The following is a 23269-nucleotide window of genomic DNA, read 5'->3' as shown; positions in this document are numbered from 1 at the left end:
TACTTTGTCATTAAATCTTTTACATCTTTCGTTTGGGCCTCATGGAGTCTTGCCTGCATCGTGGATTTCAGTGACTGATTTAAGCTCTTTTCCGACAGCCTCAGTAGCTTTGGGTCAAGTACGCGTGGCCATGACTTGTTTATGGCCTCAGTCTCTCAGGCATGGTTCCCGTTGCTTCAGAATTTTGGTGGCCTTTGGTACATCTGCACTTGGTACAGCACTTATCATATTGTACTGTGATTTTTTTTTTCTTTTGTATTTTTTCCCACTCTTAGGCGTTCAGTTCTTAATGGAGTCATCTAGGATTCCTCCGTGACTTAGGTAACAATGCAAGGTCACATCATTAGGGCGACTTTAGAACTGTGACAGCAGGACTCAGGGACTCATGAGAATTATGCAGAATCTAATTCGGTGAGGCTCATACATGTGAGAGTTGTAGACCCTCCAAATAGGAAAAATATGCAGAGAATTCACAATGGAATCAAACAGTAAATAGATGTTTCAAATCCAGTCAAGGGATGATGCAACCTGGAGGGAAAGTCAGGATTCACATCAGAGTTGAGAATTAGTGTAACTCAGAAACAAGGGATGTGGACTCGGAAATCATCGATTTGGGGACTCAGAGATGTTACTGACCTAGAAGAGGGCTCTCTCTGCTCTTATTGTGGTCAGGAAAATCACCCTAGACGTCTAGGAACCAGCATCCCTGCCGATATTTCTCAGTCTCAGGCCCATGAGAAGGTAAACTTAAAATTCTCTTAGGAAGGTCATGTCTAATTCTCTTGGGATGACATTGTTGGGTAAGTATCTTTAACCCCAGGAAGAGCTAGAATTATATATATAGAGGTGATGAAATAATTCAAACTTGAGGGTTTTTTTCTCCTGTTAAGTTTATTTAATATCCTTAAGAATTTGCCTTTTTGTGAACAATTGGCGTATGTATAACAGGTTAGCCTTGTGTTTCCAATTTAAATTGTGTAATTGGTTTAGAATTCTGATAACGTTAAAAGGTATAAGAAAAATTTTTAAGTTTTTCAATTGGTTTAGAATTGTGATACGTTAAAATATATATGAAAAATTTTTAAGTTTTTCAATTTCAATTGGAATGTTTGCAAGAACCTTAGATTCACTGTACTTACAGTTTAATTCACTGGTTTTGTAAGAGTTAAATACTTGGAAAGGCTTACCTGTAATTAGACAATTGACATATTTAAAAAGAAAGTTGAATAGATTATTTTTACAAGAGTTAAAAAATTTAAAGCAACTTTTAAGTTTCAAAGACTCACTTGAAATTTCATTAAAATTTAGCAGATTTCCAAATAGAAGAATAAGATTTGGTAGTTGAACTTAAAAGCCTGAAGAAGAAGTAGACTTTTGAATGTGAAATTGTAATTTTGATAAATCAGATATTAATTTCTAAAACTGAAGTAGCTCATGAATAATCTTTCCTGTGCACAAAATCCATCTGTAATGTGCCAAAAAACTTATTCAATAAATAAATGAAGCATACTATTATAAGTCAATGATGGTCTCTCTGAAAGCAGGCCATAATCGTTTTCAGTTGTTAAAAAATATATGCCTCCAGATCAAAGTAATGGCATTTTAGGTGTCTGTGGCAGGATTTTTGATGATTATTACAGAATAAAAAACCAAATTATCCCATACGTTTTTTCAAGTGATATCAAGTATGGCTTTGCCATCCCTTTTTTTTTTCCCCAAAGGAAAAAAAGTATTTAATAAACAGTAACACAAGTGAATGTTTATAACATGATCAGTGATTATTAAATAGACATCAAGATGATGGTAAATGAGGCTTGTATATCAAATATAAAGAGTAAAGTTTATTCAGGCATTTGATGCCTTCCCATGCAGCTTTCTAGTTTTCTCACATAGGCTTTGCCATTCCTTAATTATGATTGTCTGAAACCAATTCAACTGAAGCATGCCCAGGTAAGCAGCTGTGTACTCTGGTGATCAGGTGAATAGAATGCACATCCAAACGTACCGTGAATTCTTAGCCTTACACACTCATTGCCAACCAAAGAACGGTTTCCACATCTTAAGCCTGCTTCCTCCCCGTATCTTAGAAGGTGGTCAGATGCTGTTCATCTTCTGATTTGTTTGCTCATTTCCTGTGTTGCTGCAAATACCTGCAGGGCTCTAATTTCTTAAAGGCACATAACCCTTGTACTCAGAATTCTTCTGAGCTTGTTGCTTTCATGCTGTGATTTCAGTCCAGTTCTTTGGATTTGGCTGATTTTTGTCTCTTTATCACCGAGACAGTGGGGGTAATTATATGCACCTAATTTAGTTTACCACAGTATTTATTCATATTATCCTAACTTCCAGTCTACTGCTACCAAATGTCCATCATTAACATTTCCCACTTCATATTAAAATAAAGGGAACAAGTAAATCAGAAATTGAGTTTTGAACTTTTTTTCTTTACTTATGGTTGGTCTTTTAAATTGATGCCCTTTTTTTTTGGTATGTGCATTTTATTTTATTATTTTTTTTTTTTTAGTGTAATTCTTCCACTTCCTCAGAATGTGAAGGATTATTTACTTGATGATGGAACTCTGGTGGTGTCAGGAAGGTAAGGCATATCAGAAAAAAGTTCTTTAACTTTTAGCGTAAAGAAATTTGTAATGATTAAATCTCAGCGATTACCATGTAAAATAAGTACATTAACTTTGGCCCCATTCTCTCCCGTTTTTCCCTAGTTAAAATTATGTACTGATCTGTGTCCTCTATTCCTTGTAATGCTCAATTGATAAGATTTTCAAAATTGAGTACTTCCTCTACTAATAATTACAAGTTGTGAAATTGAGTAATTCCTTTCATCTCTACTTTTAGAAAATGTGTATGATAACTATTCCTTTTGTTCAAGTAGTTCCTCTGTTTATAAAGGAAAGTACCATGCTTCAATGTTTTTAGGGCAAACTGGAAAAAGTTTAAGAATCATATACTTTAATGTCATTCCTATTTTTTCATTCAGGTCTCTGCTCAGAAGTCATGTTTTCTAAGTGTTCATCCTTCTCTTTCCTTTCTGAAGTAGCTTAATGGTAACCCTTGCTGATACGTCACTCTTTTTTTTTTATAGAATTCTAGGTTGGAAATAATTTTCCCTTAGAATTATTAAAAAATATTTTTTTTATTGAGATAAAATACACAGAACATAAAATTTACTATATTAACTATTTTTAAGTGTACAGTTTAGTGATATTAAGTACAGTTATAATGTTGTGCAACCATCACCACCATTCATCTGCAGAACTCTTGCCATCTTGTAAAACTGAAACTCTGTACCAATTACACACTGACTCCCCATCGCCCCCTTCCACCAGCTCCTGGCAACCACCATTCTATTTCCCGTGCCTGTGAATTTGACTTCTCTGAATACCTCATATAAGAGGAATCACACAGCACCTGTCCTCCTGCGGCTGACTTATTTCCCTCAGCATAATGTCCTAAGGTTCATCCATGTTACAGTATGTGTGAGAATTACCTTCCTTTTCAAGGCTAAATACTGCTCCATTGTATGGATTACCACATTTTGGTGCACCACTTTTTATCTCCTAGCCTCACTTTATTTTTCAGCATAATACTTCTTTCCATCTGACATCATTCCCTTAGTGGTTCTATTAGAATACAGTCTTCATGAGAACAGGGACTTGGACAGTTGTGTTCCCAGCTCTTGGAACAGTGCCTGATACACAAGAGGTGCTTGATGAACGTTTCTTCAGTAAATGAACTCAGAAATAGAATTGTGTGTGTTTTCAGTAACACTAATTTTACCATAAATATGTATGTGTGTGTGTGTATGTATATGTATATATATGTGTGTGTGTGTATATGTGTGTGTGTATATATATATATACACATACACACATACATACATATATATTTTTTTGTCTGATGGATCTTCTGTGTAGATTTCTAGATTATAGTTCTGTTTTTGGTATTCTCAACCCCTTAATAGCCTGAAAATTATTAATTTAGAGCCTCATTGACTTGGAATAATTGCAGGATAAGGAAACAGAATAGGTAGGTGAGTCTCAACCTTGGGATATTTACAGACGCAACTTTATTATTTTTAAATATAGAACACTTAATAAGCTTACATAAATGGGAGTGTAAAGAAAATGCCTCCCGATGTTAGAAAGTCCTGCGTAGATTTCAGGACTCTGAGCTTGTGGAAGAGCTCCTGTGATATTTTTCGTTGGCCAGATGTGTGCGTGAGCTTCTGGCAGAGGCAAGCCTGTTAAACACTTAAACAGCGCGATACAGCACACAGCACTTCACTCTGCTCTCCAGTAACGCACGAATCAGGTAGAGACCCTGCCTTTTTGGAGTTGACAGTTCAGCTTTGTATTTTATGGGAGTCAAATAGCACAGTGCTGGTCTGTTAGTCACATTGCCTAGGGCCAAATCCTATCTTTGCTCATTTCTAGCTCTCTGTGCCTCAGTTTCCTCTTCTGTAAATAGGGTTTTTGCAGGGATAAAAGGAGATAATGCATAAAATGTTTAGCCATAAATATTTAATGTTTATAAATATAATAATGCCTAGTACATTGTATGCTCTTAAGAAATACTAACTGTTCTCACCATCATCATTAATCTCAGTCCGAACATTAAACAAACACACCAGTAAATACATAAGTGAAAATTGTGGTAAGGGCTGTGAAGGAAATGGGGTGATCACTGACGTATTAAATTACTGGGAGTGGGCTGGGGCTGAGGATTTCAGGGAGGGTCAGGGAATACCCCGAAGAGGTAACTTACGAGCCTCTCAGATAGGAAGTTTGGGTGGAAAGCAGTCAGTTGAAGGGCAGAGGGAAGAATCTTCAAGGCTGAGGGAGCAGCATTAAGGAGGGCTCTGAGGCATGGAAGATCTTGACGTGCTTGGTTTGGTTATCACTGCCGGCCGTTGGTGTGGGAAAGGAGGCTGGTAACACGCATTTCTGGTGTAGACAGTGATTCGTTTTCATGGCACGTTATTGGGTGCCTACTGTGAGTTGGGTGCTGAGCATGCTACTGGGATAACAAGATGGGTGTCTGGTGTACTGAGCAAATAAACTTTCCATTTAAAACAAACAAACAAACAAAGATGGGTGGGACATCCTGCCTTGGGGGTCCAGGCTTAGTTAGTCGCCAAGTCAAAGATGTAAATAAATAGGTGTCCGTTTTTGGAATAAAAGCACCCAGTGTTCTGTTAAGCCATGTTTTTGGAGTTGAAATAATCACTGTAAGCTGGGGTGATGCAGGGAGTTTGTACGGAAGAGGTAGTGCCTGACCTGGGCTCACAGGTTGGGTCGGATTCAGGTGGTTTGACTCAGTGCTCCCAAGTAAGTGCCAGTCCTCACTGTCCCCTTTTGGCCCGAGAGTTCTTTCTTTCCTGATGGTCTCCCTTAAGGAGAATGACAATAGATGCCAATTATAAAACACATGTTAGATTCATTGATGTTTCGAATCTTCACAACTCTGCAGAGTAGCTACTGTCATCCTGGTTTTATAGATGGGATTCTGGTGCCACGCTCGAGACTAACAGTGGCAGAACTGACATATTCTGACAATGTGTGTCTGCCTCCAAAGCCAGTGCTCTCGTGTTTCCCACGGCCTTTAGGTACCATCTCAGTGCTAGCTGTGATATAGAAAACAGAGAATACTTCTAAATATTAACATCAACTCAGTCCTCAGTATTTAGAGGTTTACCTTGGAAAGCAAGTCTGGTGAACTTGCCAGTGTATACACTCCATCATCTTTTCCATTTCAGTGACACATCTCATGGTAGGAATTGCAATAAGTTTTTCTAAAGAACTGTATGAATACACCGATTACAAATATGTTTTTTTAAAATGTATTTTGTTATACTAACAAAAATCAAAAGTGGTGTTTTAGAGTGATAAATGCATATTCAAGTTCATTGAGTACCTTTTGTGTTGTTATTTCATGATAGTCATCTGTATTGCCTAAAGTTAGTGACTTAAAACGTGACCATTTTATGTGTCAATGTTTGCTCAGCTGGGTGTTGAGAGACACTTCTCCTTGGGTCTCTGCATGTCTTTTGAGCAGAGGCACTGACAGCTTTTGTTCCTGATTGTCTTTTCAAAGACGTTTATGCAGCAGATGGCCTTGGAAGATAGAGATAGTGTCTCTCCCTAGCAGAGAGCAGGCTTGTTACTGTCTAGTACAGATAAAGACAGTGTCTCCCCTTGGGTCAAAGACCGGCCAGTTTTACCTGCAGCTCATTGTAAAAGATGAGTTTCTCTAAGTTCAGGGTTCCTCAATTGTAACACAAACCTGGGTCACTCCTTGACCTCCCACAGGGCTTGAGGGGCCAGAGGGAACTGATTCGAAGATGGAGCTCATGCTTTGTACTGTGAGTGAGAGTCCTTTGTTTCTGACCCAGGAGTCCCCTGTCTTCTGCCAGAGTCCATGAACTCTGGAAGGCTAACTTGTTAGCTTGCAGGTGGGGTAAAATCTCAGAGCCTCTGTAATGCTCAACACTGGGCAAGTCTGTTGGTCTTGCTGAGGTCGCTCTTGCAGCTGTAGTTGTCTGGTGGCTCGAGCTAACTGGATGGTTTTAAGATGCCTCACTCATGTCTGGCAGCGGATGCTGACTGTCACCTGGGCTTCTCTTTCCGTGTGATTTCTCAGCCTCAGACTCAGCTCCTTTACGTGGTGGTGGCAACATTCCAAAAACGGGGGCACGGAAGCTGTAAAGACTTGACACCTAGGCTCAGCATCACATGGTGTCCCTTGTGCTACATTTTGTTGGTCACGATGAGTCTTGAAGCCAGTTTGAATTAAAGGGGCGGGAAAACAGATGCCATTTCTTGATGGGAAGAGTGGCAAAGTCACCCTGCAAAGGGGCATGTCAAGATGGGAAGAATTGTTGTGGCCATCTTTGTAAATACATCATCAGAGTTTCTTGTTTTTGTTTTTCCCATTCATTGTGATGTGTACTTGGTGGGCTCTTTCGTTCTAGAGACTTATGATTTTTAGTTTTGGAACAGTTAAAAATATTATATCTTTGATAATTTCCTCTTATTTTCTTGCTTCTCTTTCTGGAACTCCTATTATTTAGAGGCTGGGTCTACTGGATTAATTCTCTGAATTTTATCATTTCTTCCCTATTGTCTCTTTGTCTTCTTAGTTTTACTTTCTGGAAAATTTCCTTGATTTTGCCATTCATTCTGTTGAATTTTTAAATTTCGGCTACCATGTTTTCAGTTTCAACAAGTTCAACCTTGTCCTCTGGCCTCCTCTCATGAATGCAGTATCTTTTATCTTTGAGGATATTTATGATTTAAAAAATTATTTTTCATCTGGTTCCTGTATTGTGTTTATTTCATCCATGTACCTTTTCTCTCTCTTTTTAAAAACTCTTTTGTCATCTTGGAGCCTTTCTTTAGTTTTCTCATGATTCTAGGCCTTTATTCATATTTAAGAGTGAGGGATGGACACACACACACACACACACACGCAGAAACTTTGTGTACCCGGGTGGGGCTTGTTGACTAAGAGTGCCAGCAATCGGCAGGTATTGGTGGAAGATTCCCAGATGACAGTTATTTGTGAGTCTTTCCCCTGGGGTTTTCCGGTGTCTACAGAGACGAATCCTCTAATCTGTCTGTATTGGGGGAGGAAGGGGACTAGAGGCCTCACTGTTAACACGGCTTCCACTTATGACTTCGTCGTATTCTAGCATTTCACCCCCATATTCCTCTGGGGCGTTAAGGACCGGGGCCCTTACCCTGTTTGGTCCATGGAGGAGGGTGAGTTGCTGGGGTGTGCCAGCTGAGGACAACTTGGCGTGTCTCCCTGCCCCCTTCATGGACTTTACTCAGGTCACCCCTTTTGAAGTCGGAGCTGTGGTCCCATCATGTGTGATGGCTCCAGGGTCTGCCTGTTGCCCACTGGGTCCCCCCCCCCCCCCACTGGCTTTCTGTTTTCCAGACTTTTGTTGTCTCTTCTCTGCAGTTGTCTCCTCTCTGGTGCTTTTTCCCTTGGGATCTTTTAAATCATTTTAGTAGCATTTCAAGAGGGAGCATAGGGATGGATAAATGCCCATGGTCAACCAGAAACCTCCCTTTTCCTTTTTTCTTGTAGTTTCCTGGTATAGATCCTCTGCCGGTTCTTATTCTGATTAGTATTCGGTTTCAGTGACGTGAGTGAGTTCTTCATAGGCCAGTTCTTTGTCGTTGAGTGTTGAGGAGGGGCCCACGCAGTGTCGCTCCCTCTGCGGTCTTTCAGCCCTTGCTTCGCCCCAGGCGGTAAGGATTGGCTGTTAATGGCCCTTTTCAACACCCACTTTACCCACTGGCTCCTTCTAAGACAGCGTGTCTGAGTCTTTCTTTCTCTTCCTCCCCCATGGCCTCCAGTGGTGCCAGTCCAGATCCAGGGTGACTCCTGCCACCAGCCCACACGCGCTGTTTTCGCTGTGTAGACAAGAGATTTGGGGCTGTGCCCGCAGGGTGTCCAGCAGTTGCCCGGACGGCTCCTCCAGCAATTCCTTCTGTGGCTCCTTCACCCCGTCTGATCTTCCTTGTCTTGGGCAGCACTTTCTCTTATATCGGGATTGAGACTGGATTCTTAGTGTCCTCACAGGTGGAGTTTGAGTTTTTCTTTTCCTCGTTTCTAGTGATTTCTGAGAAGAGGGCAGGAAGTTTTTATTCCGCCGTCTCTTACAGGGTGTGTACTCTCGTTAATTTCATGTTGGTTTTTATTAGTTTCTGTCTCAAAAAGTGAACTTTTCCTAACATTATCCTCCAATTCTAAGGCTATCTGTTTTTTTAATATATATACTCAGCACACCTGCAATTATGACTGCACAGCACCAAAGCTTTCTCTTGCTCAATTTTCGTTTTATGCTCTTCCAGGGAAGATCCGCCAACATGTTCTCAGCCAGACAGTGATAATGAAGCAGAAGAAATACAGGTTGGTTCAAAATAATATAAACTATTCCGTAGCGTGTTCTAATCGAAATGATCTCTGAAATGGTTCTGGCTTTGAGATCTTAGCATAGATTCAATCAAGTGAGAAATTACATGAAAATTGCACTTGGACACATACTTTGTGTTCAGGAAAAGCCGTCTCCTGTGTATGGGTGATTTTTAGATGGAGCACTGCTTTTTGGAAGCCCAGTACACTATCCACATTTAACATCTGTTTCTGTCCTCCTCTCCATGCAGTGGTCGGATGACGAGAACACGGCCACGCTTACGGTAAGAGCCTTGCGGTGTGGGGACCACCTCGTGCTGCCCCCTGGGGTGCTTCCGGGTTTCAACACAGATCACTCTAAATCCCCATTTACTCACCTTTTCAAGCTTTTATTTATTATTTTGAAAAATAACTTAAATCACTGTTTACAGGCAAACATGGCCTATCCTTTTTTCCCTTTTATTTTTACTTTCATTTTTTTAAAAAATACACCTTTATTTTATTTTTTGGCCATGCCATATGGCATGTGGGATCTTGGTTCCCCGACCAGGGATCGAACCCGTGCCCCCTGCATTGGAAGGACGGAGTCTTAACCACCGGACTGCGAGGGAAGCCCCTCCCTTTGATTTTTTTATTTTTAGTTTTTAAAATTTAATTTATTTATATTTGGCTGCATTGGGTCTTCGTTGCTGCACGTGGGCTTTCTCTAGTTGTGGCGAGTGGGGGCTACTCTTCGTTGCGGTGCGCGGGCTTCTCATTGCGGTGGCTTCTCTTGTTGCGGAGCACGGGCTCTAGGCACGTGGGCTTCAGTAACTGTGGCACGTGGGCTCAGTAGTTGTGGCTCGTGGGCTCTAGAGCGCAGGCTCAGTAGCTGTGGTGCACGGGCTTAGTTGCTCCGCAGCATGTGGGATCTTTCCGGACCAGGGCTCTAACCCCTGTCCCCTGCATAGGCAGGCGGATTCTTAACCACTGTGCCACCAGGGAAGTCCCTGTAGAAGTTGACTGAGAATGTTTTAGTCTTTCAGGCTAAGAGTGTTGTCAAATTCAACTTAAAATATGTTTTAACAAAAATTTTTTTAAAGGAATGAGAGTATTTCTAAAAATATGGGAGGCAAATGAAGCTTCTCATACTTTGAGATAAAAGCGAAAGATTTCTGTAAAATTGCTTACAAATAAATGTAAAGGCACAATAAAGGAAACTAGTTTTAGAGGAGGGTATATTCTAATGCAATTCTAAATAAGGAGATATTTCTGTTTATTTTAATGGAAGAGATATGATGTCCAGGGTACAAGGGAAAAAAAGTGCAGGTGCCTAAACATTTCCTTAGGTATAAAAAGTGTGCCCACACATGCAGAAAAGGCAAGTTTACATGTTTTATTTTACTCTGGATATCGCTCAGGTCAGTTCCTCTCCTTTTATGAAAATTCTGTTCAGTTCAGCATACATCTTAGCTTTTGCCCATATTCAGTGCCCTGTAGTGGGTTCTATGAAGTAAACAAAGATGATTATGATTTGATTCCTGACGTTAGGGAGTATATAAACCAGTGGGGAAAGATGCCCCAATTTGGGGGTGATGACAAAGTGCTGTCAAAAAGAGAGGACGGTTACCACCAAGGGCATCTAGAAATAATTCAAGGGAGAAGTGATATTTGGCCTGGACGCTAAGTGTAAGGATGATCAGTATCAACTCATGTTTTTTTAATATAGATAGATAGATACAGAAATTAATAATGTGTGTGTGTGTATTTACCAAACTGCTTAGCTCTAAAAGTGACATAATGACATCATGGTGGCAGTGAGCACACCTAGTGCCCTGATCTTGGTGTCTAAATAGCATTCTCCACTAAAAGGAGTTGAAACTCCTTGGAGAAATTAAAGAATAGGGGTGGCATGGTAAAGATGAGCCTGCAGCAACTTGTGTCAGAAAGTAAGAGTGATGGGTCATGACACAAAGGACCCAGAAGTTAGCCTGAATGGGCTCCCACTGGCCACATACGTGAACATCGTAACAAAACCAGAATAGTAATGGAGTATAACCATTGACTAAAATTAGAATCCATGGTCCCATACTGACATAAACAAATGATTAAATTAAATAAATGGAGCAGAAGAGAAAGCCCTTCTTTATAGTAGAAAAGACACCAACTAATAATTGTAGAAGGAATGATAGAATTGGACATCACCATTTGCAACCATTATAGTAATAATTGATGGAATAGATGTTAAAACTCATGGGTGACTATTTGATGAGGATACTTGAGTATTCTCAAAGTTATGTCCACCAAAATTACTTACTAGTTGTAAAGAGAAAAATAGTACCTTCACAGTGGAAAGAGCTGGCACCAGTGTGACCAAAGTTCACCTTCTCAGTGATGGGACAGACCTACATCGCCTGTCTCCTCGTACAAGGCACAGAAGGACACATCACCTGCCAGCGATGCACAACCTGAACCCAGTCTTGAGGAAACAGCCAGAAAACTCAGCGTTTTGGAAATTACATAGGGTCGCTGCCCTGTGCTCTCCAAAGCGTCAGGGTCATGAAAGATAGCAACAGAGAGAGGAAGTGTTACAGATGAAAGGAGATTAAGGAGACATGACAAGGAAAGGCAATGCTCGATTCTAGACTGGGTCCTGAGCCAGAAGAAAATGTTCCATTTTTCTTTTGCTATAAAAGACGTTATCAGGACAATGGGCACATTTTGAATAAGATCCGTAGATGAGATAATGGTATTGTATCCACGTTACCTCCCTGATTTTGATAATTTGGCTGGGTTATGTAAAAAAAAGTTACTGCTTTACACACACACACACACACACACACACACACACACACACCCCACACACACACACCCACCCTACCCCTGCCTACCTATATATAGAAAGGGAGTTGAGGGGGAGAATGATAAAGCAATGTGGTAAAGTGCCTGAGTGAAGAGTGTGTGGAAATTCTTGTTACTCTTTTTTTAATGCTTCTGAAAGTCTGAAATTATTTCAAAATAAAAAATTAAACAGTGATTGGGTTTCACTGGGGAGAGCTAGATGTTGGGCAGGGGAGCTTTCAGGGCAGAAGAGCATTCTCAGAAGAGGAATGTGAGCCAGGACCCAAGGTGGGAAAATTACCACTGCAAGTAATTAGTAATTAGTGTAGTGACAGAAATGCCGAATTAAAAACGGAACCAAGTAATCAAGATGGGTTAATTCCAAAGGCAGAATGGTGAATTTCAAAGAGCAGGTTGCCAAAAGTATACATATCAAGTGACAACAGTTACTTTAAATTTTTTAAATGTTATGTTTTATGGACAGGCACAAGTAGTATAGCATCAGGACTGCAGAAGAATGTGCCCACTCTTGTAATGCTGGTTGCCTGTGGGGAGAGGGAAGCATTAGGGAGGAGAGCAAGGAGATTAGGAACTTCATTAGTATCTGTGATGTTTTTCCCTTAAGAAACTTAAAGGTCTGGATCAGACATGCCAAATTGTTGAATGTATGGATCCAGGTATATATTTTTTGTATATTTAAAACATTTATTTCACGATTAAAACATTTTTTTAAAGAAATAACCTTTCTGATGGGTGTGATACAGGGGGGCTGTGGTGGGTAAAGTTAGAAAGATAGGTGAGTTTGGATCATAGAAAGTCCATGGATATGATTTAAAATGTGGATTTTATCCGACTTAAAACAGGAACCTTTTCTCAGACAATGGAAGATAAAGGACTCAAGGCTGTTATTCGTTTTGTAAACCTCTCTAAATGGCTGCAGTTTAGTTTCACGTATCTAAGCAGAGGAAGAATAACAGGATGGAGACGGTGGCAGGCTGTCAGATAACTAACGGAAAGATGCTGCTGACCAGTGCAGAGGTCACGTACACCTGCAGCAGAAAGAAAGGAAGTCCAACCTGCCCTTGATCTCTCCCTGCACTCACTAGCCTGTTGCTTAAAGCTGGTATCTTGTCTGGGGAATATGTTACCTTTTTTTTTTAACTTTCATTTTTTGGTCTGTGTCTCTGTGACTTGAGTCATAGTTTTTTCTCTGTCATAACTGGATTAGATCTTGGGGATCAGCATAAGCCATTTTTCTTTTTTAGTATTTGATTATTTATTGCTGAATAACAAGTCATCCTAAAACTTTGTGACTTGAAACAATAATAATCATTTCTTTTTTTAATTTAAAAAATTTTTATACAATTTTTAAAGGTTATACTCCATTTACAGTTTTACAAAATAATGCATCATTCCTCGTGTTGTACAATAATATATCCTTGTAGCCTCTCTTACACCCAGTAGTTTGTACCTCCCACTCCCTTAGCTTATTCTAGACCTATTGTAACTTTTTTTCCCCTTGTGGAAGAACTTGTCATGACTGGACTTTTTCAGTATTTGCAGTTGCCCAGTAGGGGGCAGCAAATATAAAGGGAAAAAGTGACTGCAGAGCATCAGTGTTAGTGTTTTTGTATCCTTGTCTCTCCTGCAGGCCCCACTTCCATCTCTCTTACTCCCGTTTTCTCTACTTTATGTACATGTGCTCCTGATGGTGACAGAAGGCTCGAGGGAGAGCATAATTGTAATTTCGTTTACATTCTGTCACCACTGTATTTCTGCTTCCTGGTTGAAACAACACTTAGAATGTTTTGGTTACTCACCAATATAAAATACACATTTTAGGGACTTCCCTGTTGGCACAGTGGTTAAGAATCCACCTGCCAATGAGGGGACACGGGTTTGAGCCCTGGTCTGGGAAGATCCCACATGCCACGGAGCAACTAAGCCCGTGCGCCACAACTACTGAGCCTGCGCTCTAGAGCCCATGAGCCACAACTACTGAGCCCATGTGCCACAACTACTGAAGCCCACGTGCCTAGAACCTGTGCTCTGCAACAAGAGAAGCCACTGCAACGAGAAGCCCACGCACCGCAACGAAGAGTAGCCCCCACTCGCTGCAACTGGAGAAAGCCCGCGTGCAGTAACGAAGACCCAATGCAGCCAAAAATAAATAAATAAATAAATAAATGTGTAAAAAATAAAAATAAAAAAAATACACATTTTAAAATCAACCAGAAAGGAAAGAACGTTTAACTTCACCAAGGTCCTATTTTTAAATTTTGTTTATATTAAAACTTATCCGGAAATAGCAGCGTTTAAATACAGTTAACCACATAATTTATTTCTTATTCTCATGAAGCCTTTTGGGGAAACGTCCAAGAATCTTTTCCTGCAAATGGAAAGGCTTCTGGCCCTTAAATGTGAGGTATTACTTCTGAGAATCGGAGTATATGCACAGGTGATATTCCATCCGTCTCTTTTCATATAATAGATACTGGTTTTATGTAGGTGCTAAGAGAACCATTCATTCCTTCCTCACATCCCCAGGTGCCTTGTAACATCTGTCTCTTCAGCTTTCTAGGTCTTGATTGTTTTGGAAAGTGCCATTGGCACTTGTTATTTTTTTTTCCTTTTCAGATAAATGCTATTTGATCATTGATTTTATTTACCTGAGTTCAGAAATTCTGATAGTAATTTGTATTCTAAATTATTTTTTACGCTCTGAAGTGTTGAACTTTGAGATTTTGATCTTGTTTTCTGTATTTGTTGTGATGATACTGACTTGCCCAAATGATTTCTTCTTTCTCTCTGTAGGCACCAGAATTTCCTGAGTTCACCACTAAAGTCCAAGAAGCTATCAATTCCCTGGGGGGCAGTGTATTTCCGAAGCTTAACTGGAGTGCCCCAAGGGTAGGAACACATCAGTAAATCTCTCACTGTGTGAATATTCTTTCTTTTGCTATTCCATTTCGCTTTATATCCTCACAAAGGGTCTGATTATATTCCTAATTCTAGGGAAAATACCGTGGAATTTATTTTTATTTTCCCCCTGTTATTTTATCTTCCTGATTTTGCAATACACTTCCCTGGGACTGTGAAATACTGTATATTTTGCCAATTGACAGTTTCAACCTCTTGTGTTGCTGATTGCGCTAGAAATCTGAGAAAAGCCTTTCTCTACCCTTTTCAAAACTTCACCTGTTCAGTCTGACAGAGAAATTTTTCTCTATTGAAAGGTAATAAAAATTAAAATGTCGTAGGATCTAGAAACAGAGCGGTTTGACAGATCACCTGACGTTTTCTTAAATTGTGTTTTATCATTTCAACATTTCATTGACAAGATTTTTTTTTAAGTTAAGGTCTGGAGGAAAATTCGTTATTTTTTCTACTCCAGTAGAAGACAATTTTATGTCAGCAAGGCTCATTTAAGGAATCAAGACTTATCTGCATTTTCAAAAAATCATCTCATGTGCTTATCTTTTCTTATTCTAACATGAATGATAAATTGTACTTAATCTAATTTTTGTTTTTACTTATTAAAATTAGTGACACATATACATAGCTTTTTTTATTAATTTTTATTGGAGTATAGTTGCTTTACAATGTTGTGTTAGCTTCTACTGCACAGCAAAATGAATCAGCCGTACATATACGTATATCCCCTCCCTTTTGGATTCCCCTCCCATTCAGATCACCACAGTGCATTAAGTAGAGTTCCCTGTGCTATACAGTATGTTCCCATCAGTTGTCTATTTTATACATAGTATCAGTAGTGTATATGTGTCAATCCCAATCTCCCAATTCATCCCACCCCACCCGTTTCCCCCTTTCTCTACATCTGTGTCTCTATTTCTGCTTTGCAAATAAGGTCATCTATGCCATTTTTTTAGATTCCACATATGTGCATTAATATATGATATTTGTTTTTCTCTTTCTGACTTACTTCACTCTGTATGACACTCTCCAGGTCCATCCACGTCTCTACAAATGACCCTATTTCATTCCTTTTTATGGCTGAGTAATATTCCATTGTATTACATATGCATAGTTTAAATTTTCAGAAGATCTGGAAGCTTGCTACAGAAATCAGCCAGTTCTGACACCCGTTTTGCTTCACTATTTCCCACTGCTCAGAGGCAGCTGTTTCCAAATATTTTAGTACCTTCTTCTGTTATTTTCCTCTACTTCTCTGTTCTTCTGTCTTAGGTGTTTATTACTGACTTCCTGCTTTAGAACAGAAAGGTTCAGCTCTGTTTCATCTCCTGTCCCCACTACTTTATTTATTTATTTATTTACCTACCTATCTATCTGCCTTATCTATCTATCTTATTTATTTATTTATTTATTTTTGGCTGCGTTGGGTCTTCGTTGCTGCTCGGGCTTTCTCTAGTTGCATTGAGCAGGGGCTACTCTTTGTTGTGGTGCATGAGCTTCTTATTTCAGTGGCTTCTCGTTGTGGAGCACAGGCTCTAGGTGCGCAGGCTCAGTAGTTGTGGCTCGCGGGCTCTAGAGCACAGGCTCAGTAGTTGTGGTGCATGGGCTTAGTTGCTCCACGGCATGTGGGATCTTCCCGGACCAGGGCTCGAACCCATGTCTCCTGCATTGGCAGGCAGATTCTTAACCACTGAGCCACCAGGGAAGCCCTGTCCCCACTGCTTTCTGTTCCACTGTCCTCATCATCAGAATGGCATACTTTGATTAGACCAGTATTTAGTGTTTCTCATACTATGTTTATGCAAACACTACGTACACATCTGATATATACCATACATTGCTTGTGTTTTCTTATTCAACATTTTGTTTTCCCTGGAGTTAATAACTGTCTTGTTTATTCAGTTGCATGGTTTTCTATGTATATACTGTTGTTTTAGTGAAGTTAAATTTGTGTGTTCAGTATACCATCTTTAACCAGAAGTTCATCATCCTTTTCCATTGGGAGAAATTTTAAAGAAGTTATTATAAAGAAGTTATTGAAACTCATTTTTAGTTTATCTATGAGCAGTAATTTGAGTTGTTCTTGACTACTGATCTGGCTTGAGGCTTTCCAGTTAAAATGGATAGATTATTTGTGATTTTAAGTTATTCCTTTGTTCATTTATTTTTTATTTATTGAGTGCCGACTGTGTTCCAGTGCTTTCTTTCATACAGTGTGGATAACTGGACATTTTGTTTGCAATCATTAGTTTTCTCAATTACTGTCCTGTGTCTGATCTGTCTATGGGAGAAGTACGTTTTTTAAACTACTTAATTATTCTATCATTTTTAGGCATATTTCACTGAGGTTTGTGCCTCCTGTGTCTGCTCTTCTTACTTTTTTTGGGTGTATATATTTGAGGCTGTCACCATTTAAAATTGTGATGGTTCAGAATATGTCACCTCCTCCCTCCCAGATTTGATAGACATGGGTCTTAACTGTTGCAGTCATCCAACTTAAGGGTTCCAGCCATCTCTCCCCAGAAACAGGAAGAAAGGAAGGTTCTCTATTTTCTTAGTAGCTGGTCAGGCTGTTTTTTTATGCCTGAATCTTCTAGCTGAAGTGTCAGCATTTCTGATATCTCTTTATCCCCTTCTCTCATCATCAGTGAGGAAGACTTAGGGCAGAGCTTGGGCCTGAGCTGAAAGGTGAGAACCTGAACATCTTGGTTCAAAACTGAGTGTCCGACATGCAGTGGTGACGCTGTGCCTTGTTTAGAAGTGTAACTTGACGTTTGACAGTATAGCTAAAATTTCTTACCTGACTTTTTTCTTCAACCCCTTCAGGTTATATGCATTGTTGATTTTGGCTATAGGCTCGAACTTCATTCATAGCAACTAACTTGGAATATATACTAAGTAGCATGTGCTCTATTATTTAGGATGCGTACTGGATAGCAATGAATAGTTCTCTGAAATGTAAAACGCTCAGCGACATCTTCCTACTGTTCAAGAGTTCTGATTTCATCACTCGTGACTTCACCCAACCGTAAGTATGTCTCCTGTTCTCTTATGTCAGTAGTTTCAGTACTTGTGAGTTTTTCTACAGATGAAATTCCATTAGTTCTAGTACTATTGTAAACAACAGATCCACATACCAAGGCTGTTTCATTTTCTCAAACGACCTATTAAAGCAAACCTTTCTTTTCCATTGACAGCTAATGCTATACAATGAATATCCCTAAATATCAAGGGCTTTCTGTGTATCTGCCCAGTAAATATGGTGGTAATTTTTTTCTTATTATAAAGCTAATATATGCTTATCATAGAAAAATAAAAGTGGGGACTATAGCTAAACAAAAACAGGAAATGTAAAAGCATTCATGATCTCGCCACAGTTGGTTTTATATACTTCCAGGATTCTGTCTGTGCATAGGTATAGTATAGATACACCTGTCTCTAACTGTATTCCAGTTTTTTAAAGCAAAAATGGGATCATATAGTTCATATTGCTTATGAGGCTGCTTTTGCACTTAATCAGTATATATCAAACATCTTTGTGTGTCATTAAATATTAAACACATCATTATTTTAAACTTGCTTCATTCAGAGTATTCCACTGGACAGCTATAGCATCATTTATTTCACCAGTTCTCTCTTCTTATTCGTCTCTTTTCTCTTCTTCTTAGTCCTGCAGTGAATATCCTTGAGCTAAATCTTTGCGTGCTTTCCTGATTTTTTTCCTTAGGATAAATTCCTAGACGTGGACTTGCTGTTTTCTTCCCTCTGCTAGTTACTCTGTAACTAATCCTTCATCATAGGCAGACAGCCCACCTGCCCTGCTGTGCTGTAGGCGATCTCTTTATGCTTCTTTTGTTCTGTCATCAAACAGCAGTTATTCTTCTAGATTTCTTATCCTACCCCATTTTAAATCCGGAATCTCAATTAAACTAACCTTTAATCTGATCTCTAAAATAAAGCATATCAAAACATCTAGAAACTAAGCAGGTACACGGGTGAATACATACATACATCGTGTGTGCGTGCCCCTTCTTCCCCATCCATCTAGTTCAGTCTGCCCTGCTCATTCATCCCCTTGCAGCCTCAGATCCTTTTCTGGAGAGGAGCCTGGCATAGAGAAAACACATTCCCCACAAGTCAGTTGTGCATCATTGCTTTTGCATCTGGTTCTGCAGCTTGGGCATATGGTTTTAGTATTAAATTAATTTAAGAAAACGAAGTTAAGTAATAATAAATGAGTGTGATTGTATTGCCAGTTTATCATAAAAGGACTTTACCTGTATTGGTTTTTCTGGTTCACTTACAGAAAAAGCTTTATGTTGTTCTGACATTTAGGTGTCAGCCTTTTATGGTTGTGTTGGCACAGGGGTCGTGAGGTGTTTGCTTTAGTAATAATGCAGCAGCATTTTCGTTCTGGGAGATACCCTCTGATTAGAGGAAGTCGTGGTTCTGTCTTTTTTTTGCCATTGTAGAGCTTTTTGATATTGAATGCTTTTGTAAAGAGGCCTTGGAATATATTACATTAAAATACTCTGTACCTGTTAATTCATTGGATATGGGTTTTTATGCAACTTTGGTATTAGTTGCAGTGAGTATATAAGGACATTTCCTCTCCAAAAATTATAAATCACTTCTAATTCTCTGTGGTTGATGGTTTTTAAATCATCTTTGCCGCCTAGCGACCTGCTGGCTCCTCTTAGCCCACCTATCCCTCTTTGTCTTACATGAATTTAGCCACGATTCCAGTGAAGGTTAGAAATACCAGTCAGTCATTTTGCGTTTTGTATTTTTTGACTTTTGCACGGGGAAGAAGTTAAATCAGCAAGTACATTTGAGGCCTTGGATTAGGAGTGTTTATCCACAGAATACCATCCTTCTCCTCATGTAAATAATTGGGAGTTGGCAGGACAAACGCCAAGCCCTGAGCTTGCAGCCTTTCAGACGGGTGGTACTCACAGTCACCTTTTGTGGAAATCTTTGTCGGTAGTCAGTTGCGTAACAATAAGTCTTGTCACTACAGAAAAATCCCTATTGATTGGGTCTTTAATGAACAATGAACTTTTGTCACAGAGGCCTTTCTGTACCCCTTAAAGATTAAGAATACAATACTTTAAATTGGACAGGATCTTATCAGTGATTTAATTTGACTCTTCTGTCAGTTAGAAAATTGAGGCCTGAATCTGCTCAGTAGTTTGTTCCCATCAACTAGTTAATAGAACCAAAACCAGAATATAATTTCAATAACGTCATTCTAAATGTTCTCTGTATTTTCACTTAAAGTTATAAATTCCTTCTTTTCTAAATGCTTCAAAGTAAAATATTATAGAATATAATAAAAGATAGAATATTATAGCATATAATTATGTACGTAAAATTATGTAATATTATGAAAATTATGTTATACTCTTGGAAGAGCTTGCAAACAAAGATGTTATAGTTAGGATTACAGGTTAACAGAGGGCCAACCGAAAGGAGTTCACACACAGGGTTTTTAAAAATCCGTTATTTAACAAGGAGCCTTGTGATGGGCTATTTCCATCTATCATGGTTAAGTGGCAGCTCCTCAGGGTCACCAGGGACCAGGTTCTTTCAGTCTTTCTCTCTGTCATCCTTGGCTTACTGGCTTGGTATTTGGGTTTATCACCTAATGGTTACAAGGTGGCTGGTATTTTGCAGGTATGGCATGAAGATGACTATATCTTAGTCAAAAATAGGAGGGGGTGCATCTAATTCCTCTCATTCTTCTCTGTCTGTGAGCAAGTAAAGCGTTCTGGAAGCTTCCCAGGAGACTTCCTGATAGGCTCACGGTCACACAGTTACTCAGCCTCATCCAGTAGTTGGCAGAATGAACAGAGACGCCATGATTGGTTTAGAGCAGAGGCTCTCCAACTTTAGCTCGGATTAGAGTCACCTGGAGAACTTGGTAAAACACGGCTTGCTGGTCCCCACCCCCAGGGTTTCTCATTCACTAGGCGGGGAGTGGGGCCCAAGAATATAATTTCCAACCTGTTCCCAGGTGACCCTGATGCTGCGGGTGCAGGCCCACGCCTTGAGGGCTGTGCGCTTAGATGTGCGTGTGCATCCCTGGGATTCCACAGGTCCACCGGTCCTCCTCCGAACAGTCACAGTTTTGTTGGCAAGGATGAAGGTTGGGAATAGCTAGAGGGTAGACCACCAGTACTGTCTGCCACAGTTGTAATTTGACACAGGCTAGTAAGTACTCTTATTCTTTGTTTGTCAAATGGTTACTGTACACAAGAAGCTTCAAAAAGTGGAAGTTGAAATATTGACACCGTTAGCATAATCTGTCTGCATTATACTTGCTGAGTGAATTATTTGCCCAGATAAACTTTCTATGTAATTAGACTTGTTGAGTCAGAAGGCTGCTTTCATTGATTATTTTATTGATTAGGTGTCACTTCAGTAGGCCAAGGCCAGAAAAAAAAAAATCTGGTATTCGATTGGCATTTAGAAGAAAGGGCTGAGTGAGAGAATTAATCCATTAATTGTTTCTCTGAGAGGCTCATGACTAAGGAAGTTAGAGTTACTAGAGGTCAGGAGAGTTTACTTGTCTTAGTAATTCAACCACAGTTACGATCAGCACAATTTTTATACATTTTGTTCTTAAGATTATCACACAACTGGTTATTAATCCTAAAATTCAGCAGCAAACAGTTTCAGAAGTAAAATGTTCTACCTAAGTTGGACCTAACAGAACCTATTCCTTGTGATTTTTAAGGCCCATTTATTTAGGTGACAGTTTTTCCACTTTAGATTGTTATAATTTTATTGTATTTTTTTAAATTGAAGTGTAGCTGATTTACAATGTTTTGTTAGATTGTTATAATTTTAGATAGCATATTTTCTCTTTTTGAAGAATTCTATGAAAGTTCGAATGAACTCACCCAATCACCCTTAATTCAGTATCATTTTTTATCTTTCCTTTTCCACCACCAGTGAGATCTAAAGAAATGGAATCTGTGTACCTGAACTCTCATTTTGGATCCTAATGAGCAATAAAATCTTCAGAACCAGAATTTTGATGCTTAATGTTCCCTGGGTGCCATGTTTTTCTTTTTTATTTCTGCCCTTGACATAATTTTTTTTCCTTATATACTTAAGAGTTGTTTTCTGTGAGGTATAATACCGTAACCTTCCAACGTTTTAGGAAAGCTTACGAATGAGGATGTGCCCTAGTAAATAGCTAGGCAGTAAAGAGTCTGCCACTTTAAAGCATTGTGATTTTGTGTACTGCCACCTTATAAAGGTTTAATGATGATGTTTTTTCTTATAGGAATGATCAAATTGTGATCTTAGTCAGTGGATTTAGGCAGTACCTAAGTTGTCTAGAGTCAGTTCACGTAGTTATTACTCTCCGAGTTTACTAATACTGTGATTTCTCTTTCCCCCATTCCTGCCACATTGACTGGCCCGCACTAGAGAACTCACACCATTTGAGTTGGTAGCATTGTAAGTCTGTTCCTCCAGTGCCAGAATCTAACACCTCACCCGTAACAAATAAGATTCATCTTTAACTTCAATGTTCTCCACTAGAGCAGTCTCTTGATTCTACTTCCATGGAGCTCTTTCTAGTTCAGTGTATTTCTTAATTGTAGCACAGCGAATCAGATACACGTATCCTTCTTTCCTTGTAACAAAGCATATACTACATCCATAGTTTTCTCATTGTCTGCATTCCCCTAGTTCCACACACGGGCATCCTTACCATTGAACGTATCGCATTTGTTCTCTTTCAACGTGTGAAATAGTTGGAACATCATGATAAAAGCTATGTGTTGATCACAGTTAAGAAGTTCACAGAAAAGAGTATGTCCATCTTAAGACATGTTTAGGGCATCATGAATGTGCCTATTTATAGTAAGACCATTTGGCTGGTAGGACATGCAACCTGAAGTTTAAGTTGAAGGAATGACTTGGAAAGTAGCTTGGGTAGAAATAAAAGAAAGACAAGAAAGATGACATTCCTGTCAGTCGTCAGTGGCAGTTAAGCACAGTTCTTACAGTTTTAGGTTAGGATCTTTTTTTCCCCTTTCTTTCTTTTCTTCTTCTTTCTAAAACTTTGTATCTAACACATCGGTCTCCAAAATTCCTGTTAACTGGTTCACTGCAAAATATATTAAAAATGTACTGGCATAATTTCATAGTAGCTTTCAACAGAGTAGGCCTTTGGTTATTTGTTTTTTGCTTTTTTCAGTCTTTACTGTGATTGTACCTGAGAATACTTTTATTTTGTAATTCACATTGTAGATTATATGACATTAATTATTTAATAACACCTTTGGGTTTTTTGTTTTTTTTGTTTTTGTTTTTTTCCACACCACTTGGCATGTGGGATCTTAGTTCCCCAAGTGCAGAGTCTTACCCAGTGGACCACCAGTGAAGTCCCAATGATACCTGTGTTTATTTTGAAGTTTTTTTTTTTTCTTCTTATTTTTGGCTGCGTTGAATCTTTGCTGTACGCGGGCTTTCTCTAGTTGCGGCAAGTAGGGGCTACTCTTTGTTGCGGTGCGTGGGCTTCTCATTGCGGTGGCTTGTCTTGTTGCAGAGC

The 23269-nt window shown here is 39.3% G+C and overlaps 1 protein-coding gene across 1 annotated transcript in view; it reads left to right on the top strand.

Annotated features, from left to right (window-relative positions):
* Positions 1-23269, top strand: part of CDC123 (cell division cycle 123) — a 55884-nt gene that overhangs the window by 2498 nt on the left and 30117 nt on the right. Inside the window, exons 2-6 of the mRNA XM_036845068.1 lie at positions 2525-2596; positions 8886-8943; positions 9198-9230; positions 14581-14676; positions 17622-17728. Of these exons, the coding sequence (XP_036700963.1) occupies positions 2525-2596; positions 8886-8943; positions 9198-9230; positions 14581-14676; positions 17622-17728 (366 nt within the window). The remainder of the gene's footprint in view (positions 1-2524; positions 2597-8885; positions 8944-9197; positions 9231-14580; positions 14677-17621; positions 17729-23269) is intronic.

Source organism: Balaenoptera musculus, chromosome 2 (genome assembly GCF_009873245.2).
Source record: "Balaenoptera musculus isolate JJ_BM4_2016_0621 chromosome 2, mBalMus1.pri.v3, whole genome shotgun sequence".
Taxonomy (NCBI): Eukaryota; Metazoa; Chordata; class Mammalia; order Artiodactyla; family Balaenopteridae; genus Balaenoptera; species Balaenoptera musculus.
The sequence above is the reverse complement of the archived record's forward strand: the minus strand, read 5'-3'. Positions and strand labels throughout refer to the sequence as shown.